Source organism: Adelges cooleyi, unplaced genomic scaffold (genome assembly GCF_023614345.1).
Source record: "Adelges cooleyi isolate 19-005CV unplaced genomic scaffold, UGA_ACOO_1.1 ACOO_flye_CR_arks_rails_tigmint_CR_PRNA_247, whole genome shotgun sequence".
Taxonomy (NCBI): Eukaryota; Metazoa; Arthropoda; class Insecta; order Hemiptera; family Adelgidae; genus Adelges; species Adelges cooleyi.
This window is the reverse complement of record NW_026095912.1, coordinates 920120-929543: the sequence shown is the minus strand read 5'-3', so window position 1 is coordinate 929543 and position 9424 is coordinate 920120. Positions and strand designations below refer to the sequence as shown.

General features: G+C 28.3%; 1 protein-coding gene and 1 long non-coding RNA gene across 2 annotated transcripts; one reads left to right on the top strand and one right to left on the bottom strand.

Annotated features, from left to right (window-relative positions):
• Nucleotides 1-1314: 1314 nt before the first annotated feature.
• Nucleotides 1315-4584, bottom strand: LOC126836586 (uncharacterized). Its single transcript, XR_007685345.1, has 4 exons — nt 4179-4584; nt 3058-3191; nt 1554-1659; nt 1315-1449 (listed from the first exon to the last, which is right to left on the bottom strand). It is a non-coding gene; the product is annotated as an uncharacterized LOC126836586 (long non-coding RNA).
• Nucleotides 4585-7193: 2609 nt separating this feature from the next.
• On the top strand, nt 7194-8152 carry LOC126836585 (uncharacterized). The gene is made up of 2 exons (XM_050570132.1): nt 7194-7491; nt 7567-8152. The coding sequence occupies exons 1-2, from the start codon at nt 7334-7336 to the stop codon at nt 8150-8152; spliced, it is 744 nt and encodes a 247-aa protein (XP_050426089.1). The 5' UTR covers nt 7194-7333.
• The last annotated feature ends 1272 nt before the right edge of the window (nt 8153-9424 follow it).

Here is a 9424-nt window from a genome sequence, read left to right as displayed (position 1 = left end):
TTTTTGGTTAGCCATCTAAAAAAATATATCAATACATGGATTTTGACATTATTATTATAATTAATTTATTATAGAATAAAGAAGGCATATCGTACTGCTACGAACAGTTAAAAAATTTACAATTTAGTCTGTATTAGAAACAGTTTTACGCTTTCCGTTTCCTTTGACAATCTCAGGTAATTTTCATCTTAATTCTAAACCAGACAAAGTCATCATATAACATTATTTTTGGTTTTTAATCATAAAATCAAATTATTTTGTTTAAAAAATAAGTACAAAACCTAAGGTTTTATGGGTAATTGTAATAAGAATTTTTATTGCATGTACAGGGGTAATAACATTAAGAGGCACATGTGCCACTTACCGCAGAGCAAAATTCGTCAGAATCCCCAGAATTGTAGCAGAAAGTTTATTGAATGTGAAACGCACCATGCATCCCCAACAAGTATATAAAATGGTAAATTACGAAGAATTAAAAAAAATGATTTATATTTTTAATTAAATTTTTTAAAAATTTGTTTTGTTATGTACATTTACTACTGTAAACAATAACTTAAAAATCAATCCAAAATAATAATTTCTTCTTCTTCTGCTAGTATTTATTACTAAAGAGTTTTCGCTGCCATCACAATCTGCCTCAAATGGTAACACAAACAAAATGTGGCAATAACATAAACGATTGTAATATGTATTATTATGTATTATTCATGCTTACATGATTTTTCAAAAGATTTACTATTTACTATTTATATTTATTTTGAACGTATTTCCAAGAGCTTTATCAACTTTTGATACTTAAATAGCTTAACCGAACTACGTAGTTAGACAGTGGAAAATCATTAAAATCATTTAAAGTGGTTCATCAGAAAATCTAAAGTGTAAACGTATGATATGTTTGTGTGTCTTGTGACGGTTACTAAGGAACTCATTGTCCTTCATATATTTTACTTCAATGTTAATTCATAATGTAAAAAATAAAATATATAATACATATAAATTTAAAAAATTTGTTAAACACACACAATTGGAACAAAAATATATATATATTTAGCCTTTATTAATCCAGGGGAATAATATTATATACTATATAATATATATAGTAAAGGATAAGGCACTAATTTTATCTAAAACAAACTACAATTTTGTTGGTTAATTTCTTATTGAAGGAATTATAATAAAACGAGTGCCTTGTACTAAATGAATTATCTATAATCTATATGACAGTTTGACAATTACATATAATATTATCAACATTTACAAAGTAGAACAGTTTTATAAAAAAGAAATATTACATATAAATACAGAAGTGGATCGTGAAAGCTAATAGTAATGTTAAAAAACATGAATGTAATGTCGAAGTGAATTGTAGGCAATTTTTTTGATTTTTGATTTTTCGTGCTTATAAAAACAGTCAAAGAGCACGGCATGACCAACGGTTAAATGACATGGCTTGAGAAAATATTCAGTGTAAAAAACCTAATACTCATTTAACCACACCCATATTTATATATATTATAGATAAATAAAATTATTATATCCAAAGATAACCTTACCTCAATAATTGCTGATTATTGCTGAATAATAGCTGATTAGGCCATAACAACAGCTGCACTCCATGAAAATCAGCTACTTAACTTCAAACGGCTACTGTTTGTGAACCTGTAACAATTATAATAATAATAATAAAATATGTAACACACAATACTAATAGATAAGTATCCACATTCTAATTTATCATAAATACGTCGAAATCAAAAATCAAATCATGTTTTCATTTTACAAAAGTTAAAAATAAAAAAATAAATACTTGATTTAATTTTGTTCAGTATTACACGAAAAGAATTGAAATAAACAATGTTGTGCAACAGCAAAAAATTACTAAGGTTACAAGTTATATTGTACAGAATAATACTATAGCAACAACAAAGTTTAGGTGATACAAAAAAAATACTGTTTTAGTTTTTTATCAAGTGTTTTAATATATATATATATATATATTTATGTTGAAATTTTTAGTTGAAATATAATATTACAAAACGTTATACAAATATATAAACACTGTATTTTTTTTAAATTTTATTAGGGAAGAGCTAAATTTGTTTCGTTTTGTCTCATTATAGTTATGTAATTTGATCTCCAATTTCTCAACTGTTAAGTTGAAAATATAAACTACACATTTGAAGCAATTGGCATAGTAGTGATTATAAACTAAGTAATACTAAATACGGCTACGCATCGAACTTGAATTTTGTGTTATTTTTTTAATATTGTTATTTATAGAAATTCCAATTACTTAAATCATCTCAAAAGTTATTCTTTACTTCGATATTTTTTTATTTTTTAACGTATTGTATATGTTTCAATAAATATCTAAAAGTGTTTTTAAATAGAACTTTTGTTGTACTGAATTGTATTTTTTTTTTCAGATCAAGCCTAATTATTTTGTCATTTTTCGTTTTTCTCATACACGAAAAAAAAATGACAGTTATATTATACTTAATTGGTGCGTTATTTAAAACTTACAAAAAAGTTAAAATAATGTCTGAAGGAACAATTCAAAATAATTAAATTATATAGGTAGGCTATAATAGAACATAAACGCCAGTTTTTAATGTTAACCTACTAGAGAGTTAATAATTAATGGAAATAAGAAAACAATTTTTTTTCGCTTATAAAAATTTTTTATAAGTATTTATTATTTTGTATTACTAATTAATTGTTGAACAATTTTTAGGATATTTTCCTGTTAGTTTTAATTAGGCCTCGGTATAAAACTGTTTATGTTTGGATAAGTTTTTTTATTAAAAAATATCTAAAGAAAATGTTAATTGATTAGCTGGAAAAAATAAGAATTATATACATAAAACGAACCACTTTGGGCTACATTAAATGAAACTTAAAAATGCTGTGTTTAACTTTAACCGTTTTATTTAATCTATTAAGTCTATTGACTTAAGACTTGACTTCTACTAAGGTTCTTATGCTTTATATTAAAATATAATAATTGAACTAAAATTTCAGTTCTTAATAAATCTAGTAGATACAAATTTGTTTTACCTTGTTATAATAGCGACTGGACCATAGTAAATTGTATCTGTTTTATATTTTTGGCCTGCCAGTTATCATAGTTGGTTGTCCTCTATACGTGTGATCATTACTCTTCAAATCTCCACTTCAGTCGTAATTCCTAACTGTAAAAAAAATGTTATTGATTTGTATAAAAAACCTTTTCGTTTGAAGACGATAAAAATGTAGTTTAAACAACGAACAATATCTAACAAATAAAATATAATATATTTTAAACTACCATAGCAACAACAATTAAATATAAAAGAAAATATGGTCCGTTTACGTTTGAGTAATTAAATAAAAAGTGTTTTTATTTGTAAAACCATTCAATTGTGCATCGTGTCTATTTGGGTATAGACCAAAAAAAATAATAGTCAAGTACAAAATTATTAATATTAGTCCAAGACCTTTCACTTACAGCGAGTTTCGGTTATTTTTAAAATAGTTTTACTGATATTAGTATTAAACATAAATGACACTGAAACATTTGGGTACCTATTAGCAAGTTAGGAGTGAACTTAAGTATTTGAACTCAATAAGTGGTGTTAAAATATAATTTTTTGTAGCCAAAATTCTGGAAAATCAATGTGTATCATGTCGGGGGGATCTCATTGGGTTTAATTCGTTATCAATTATGGACGTTATACAAAACGGTCTGTTCTGTTAGAAAATTTTTGTCAAAATCAATATCAACATAATATCTGTACATAGATAATAGTTGAACAATGTACATAACTAAATATATATTTATATATATATATGCCAATGAAATTTGTGATATTCTATATTTCATTCCACATAGAAAATTACTCTTAAAATATATGGTCAATGCAACGTATCAGTGTATTATATATGGAATAAAATAAAGTTAAAAAAATGTCTGTAATTATGTCGACTATGAAAATGTATAACCTTCTGACATGAAATGAAAATAAGTTACAATATTATCCTCAAAATTAGTGTTCATAAAAATATTGCCATCATTCGTTATAGTTTTGCGCTAGATTATATAGCGTTGTTGTTAAGCTACTGAAAAAGCTACTAGTAACTTCCCATTTGAAATTAAATTACTTGGAAGTGTCAAACGAACGGCTGTGTTTTGTACTTACCGTAGAGTAAGAGTACCGTAGAGTTATTCATAAGCATCATAGCTAGTTTTATTCGACGGCAATCACTAACTCTAATCTCCATCTATACACTATGCCTACTTCAACTTTTACTTGAGGTTCGTTTCACGTTTATAAAAACAACATAAAAAGCCCGGATATAATACGGTAAAAAAATGTTAAACTTAAAAAATAAATCACATTACTTGTATGCATTGTCATAGATTCTTTTTTCAGGTTCGATCTGATCGAACAACTACCATATTATTGTTTTGTTTCTTCAATGTAATTCGGTTCCATACTATTTACTAAGTTATTGCAAAATTGACGATTTTTCTTCTTAGCCTTTTAAAAAAAAAATTACAATGAACAATTTATTTAACTAGATTTTAATTTCAGCAGACTGCTAACTGCTTCTAAAAAACAGACAAAAAAGTAACATTAAAATCCACTGATTGTGCGGCCATTCGACTGACGTGTATTTCCATATGATTAAACTAAACCGCGTTACAACGTCTTTGGAACATGCGTCGGCCATTTTTTGTATATTTGTCGCGCGCAACTAATATGTAATGATTTAATTAACCGTTTAAGTATAATATGATTTTTTATTGATATTAAAAGTAATTTATTTGAAGTAATATTATTTTATTACAGTGTAGTTAAAAATAACATCTAAGACATTATTTAATTATTTTACACTTTTTCAAATTTTCTAATTACCTACAAACGTATACAAGGATATTCTTTAGATATTCAATACCGATATACAGTGAAACCCCCTCAAAAAATATTATTAACCCTTTCCTCTTAGAACCGGTAGAAATGCTCTTCTTCTTCTTCTTCTTCACAACAGCTTAACGGTCCATTAATGGCCTGCGCTGCTACTAGTGAGCCTCTCCATTTTTCTCTGTCCAAAGCCCTAGTGAACATATTCAAAATCTCAAAACCATTCAACGTTTTTCTCTGTACCACCAAAACGCTCATATTAACCATTCATTTACTTGTTTTAGTATTACTTACTTGTTAACATTTTTTTTCTTGAGATAATGAGACGTTTAATATTGGGTTACATAAAAATAGAAGGAAGTTTATAAACGCCGTGTACCTTCTTTGTTTGTTAAATAACTTTATAGATCGTCCTGAAGTATTGATACATATTCCGTTTAATGATCCTAGACCGAACTTACGAAATCCGACATTATTCTACTTGCAACCTCATCGGTGTAATTGTAGTGTTAATGCAACATTGAATCGATTGCTGTCGATGGGCAATGGACTAAATAAAAACGCTAACTTTGATTTCTATAGTATACGCCGTCAACTGAAGTTCCATTTAAATTAGTTTATTTATTTAGTTAGTATCTCAGTAATTATAATACATATTACGAAGATCAAATACATATATACATGTACTATTTGCCCTTAATGGCGTATATACTTAAAAATAAATAAACAAAATGTTACATTTAGTGTGCTAGCAAACCTTTAGTCAAAACAAAAATTACCAAGTTTAAAAAAAAAAGTTTTAGAAAATTATATAAAATGTATTATCGTACTAGAATAATAAAATAATTACTGTGGAATGTGCCACGGGCCGAAAATTATGAATTAACTGGTGTAAAGTGATCGTTGAGTAGTTTGATTAGAGACGTCTACTTACTGGTATCATCAGTAATGTCTGTTACGGCAAAATGGTAAGATAACTCTAATCTAAAAGTTTTCCAGTTACCGCAGTTCCATAAGCGGTACAGGAACCATTTTTCTCAACTTAATACACATAAACTTTTCGTTCAAATATGACTTTTAATTTTCGTCAGATCGCAATGTTGTAGTAAGTCATTTGAACGAGTACCTGTTTATAAATATTATCCAACTTTTTGCTTTGAAGTAATTCATTTATTTTACTTTAATGATGCCTAAAATCTAGTTATTTTAATTTAATAAAAGCTGATTATATAAATATTTCAAAAGAATTGGATAATGTAAAATGATCAATTTTAAACAATGAAAAAATATAAATTTGGAAATTGAGGAGTTCCATAATGTTTTGTTGATAATAACGTTTTGGGTGACATGCAAGGAACCATCAAATACAGACACTCTGTCTAGGAGCAAAGAATAGCTGACTTATTTAAAGATCATTCAAATTTCTTTATTGCCTTAGGAGGAGAATGTTGTGTTTAAATGATGTGTCAACGGAATTAAGTACGTGTAATCAGTCAATTTGTGATGTTTTTGATGAGTTTTGTAAAATTGTATGAAGACTTGTCCCGACTTAGTCCATGCCAACGTGTTATTTGAATTGACATTCAAATAACAATAAATTACTTATTCACAATCACGTCCATTCCGATTTTTATCTAATTTGTCGTTGACATAAGGCTTATTCTGTAATAGGTAGAAGTCTAATTTTGCCTAACCGGGTTCAGGTCAGAGGTTAAAAATTATAGGTCTATGACTAAATTTTGTGTTTTGTCGCAAAACAATTTTTAAAAAGTTGGTTGAATCATTAACTACGACGGTGTTTCGGAATGTATTTGATTTGCCTCAACATAGTTTTCGGGAATCTAAATCTATTATATCTAACTTGTTAGTTTTTTATCCGGACCTAGAGACTGTTGTCAAATCGACACTCGACAGTTGATTACTTTATTCTTATATAGCTAAGATTATAATTATCGGTATAGGCAATCCCTTATTGTCATGGATAAAGTTATTTTTGAGTAGGAGGAGTGCGTTAAATTAGACAAGAATAAATCTGAAGGGATTCAAGTTTCTACTATTGTATCGGATTGATATATTGTGATCTATTATTGTATCGGATACAGTCAATTTTTACTGAGCTAAAAGAGTGCGTTAAATTAAACAACAATAAATCTAAATGACAAAATTAATTACATATAATATGAGAATAATATACTAACAACTGTTTATTTAGGCTTTTGTGTATAAAACTTGACACTTAAATAATTTATTCTTACCAATATAGACAATTTATTTTTAGACAATTTTTAGAGCCAATTGAATCGTTGGCTATAGAAAGCATCATTTGGTGTATGTAGAATAAGGTTCTTTACTACGTGGCACACATTACTTTGATCACTGTTATTCTCTGTTGTTATCTTCGATCAAGCAAAGTTCTTCAAGTTTTAAATATGGAAGAAATGACATTTACCAAGTTATTAATTTCGTTTGCTTTGGTATACTTACACAGTGGAAAAATGAAGGTTTGCGCACGCCCAACAAAACTTCAATGCGATATGTTTTGTCATATTAAACAAGAACAACATTGGCAAGACATGTTGTTCAGCAAGTACGAACATAAAGGAAAATGGGTCCCCATGAACAAAATCGCGGTTATTAATCATAAATTGTTGGTGTCTGATAGGTTGTCATTGGTCTCTCCGATGATGGGCTGCGCTTACGGCGTGAATTTGAACTGGTTTCTTATATTGACACTTGAAGTGATTAACGAATGCAACACAGTGCAAGAATACAACATAGAGCAGGCTAAAGATTGTAAAGTCAAACTGGAAGAGTTTATCGAAAGAGGTAAGATTGTTATACTAAAATTGATGCGCACATTGATGTTTATAGATTTTGTAAACCAAAAAAACCTGAATGAAAATCGGTTTTACAATGTCTTGTTGCCACTATATGATTTTGTAGCCGGACGGGTTCCATTTGAAATTTTTGGCATAATACCAGGAGGTTTAATCGCTAACCAATTGTTAATCGAAAGAGCTGAATCCTTAAGAAAATTTTTGGTTGATACATGTTTTCCAAAATACGAAATATTCAATTTAGCCCAAACAAAAAGTGAATATTTTGGTGATCCAAATAGCATCTACTATTTTTATATTGCCAAATTAGATACTTACATCGGCTATATCTACAATCATTTGAGCAAGCTTGGTTTTCAATACGACATTACCACGGGCCATATTTCATTTGATCCTACCAAAAGTGACTAACAAGCGGCTAATATTAGGAAATTAAATTGCCACGTGCTGTGACTTAATAATTAATTATCGCAATTATGACAAAAGTTAAAATCGTGTTAAAACATTTTTTTCTTTACACTGTAATATTATTTTTGTTTAACCAAATAAAATATTCGTCTACGTTATGTTAAATTATTGTTTCGTTTTGTATTGTTTTTTATCCACCGCTATTTTATGTAAAAGTAATTGTCATATATAAAATATTCCTACAGTGAAATGACGGCCTCGAACTTGATTTTTATACATTTATGCTGTCAAATAAACGGTTAACGATTTATAAGGAAAAAGTATGGCGATAGGTTGAAATCCATTACATTTAAGTTGTCTGGGGCTAGTTTTTTCTCCAAGTCTGTTTGTATAAGTTCGCTTTGCGGCACACGGTTATCTACTACATGATACAATATTCTAAACATTTTTAGTATGAAAGAAAATGCAATCATAAAGTTATTAATATCGTTTATTTTCGCATACTTACACGATGAAAAAGGGTGTGTGACAACTCGTCGGTTCTGACTTAAAATTTGAAATAACTTAATAAAAACACGTCCGTGACGATTTTTATTTAATTTGTCGTTGACATTAGGCGTATTCGCTAATAGATGGAAGTCTAATTTTACCTAAGCAGGTTTAAGTCCCGATTCCCGTAATAATTTTTGAAAAGTTGGTTGAGTCGAAAACTACGGAATGTACTGAATTTGCCTCAACATGGTTTGCGGTATTATTGTTTCTAACTTGTTAGTTTATTTCTCTAACCTCGTGACTGTTGTCGAATCCGGTGGTAGGGTGAATACAGTTTTCCATCGATTTTGCATAAAGCATTTGACACAGTTGATCACTTTATCCTAATAGTTATGGGTAGAGGGGGATCCATTATAGTCGTGGGTACAGTAATTTTTGACCAAGTGGAAATAGTGCGGTAAATTAATCAATAATAATTCTAAATGATTTCAGGTGCGTACAGGTGTTTTTCAAGTTGTTTATTTTATTTGTCAATGATGTTAGTTAATCTTTTTAATTTTGTAAATATTCACTTTTCGGTAATTATATAAAACTGAGACTGAGACAGTTTTTGTTTGATTAAACAAAAATTACAAAGTGTAAAAAAAAGTTTTTAGAAAATTATGTTAGATAAATTATGAAAACCATATACTAATAACGATTTATTCAGGTTTTTGTGTACTAAACTGGGCACTTAAATAATTATAGTAACCATATAGACAATATTGGCTCTATACAAGCATC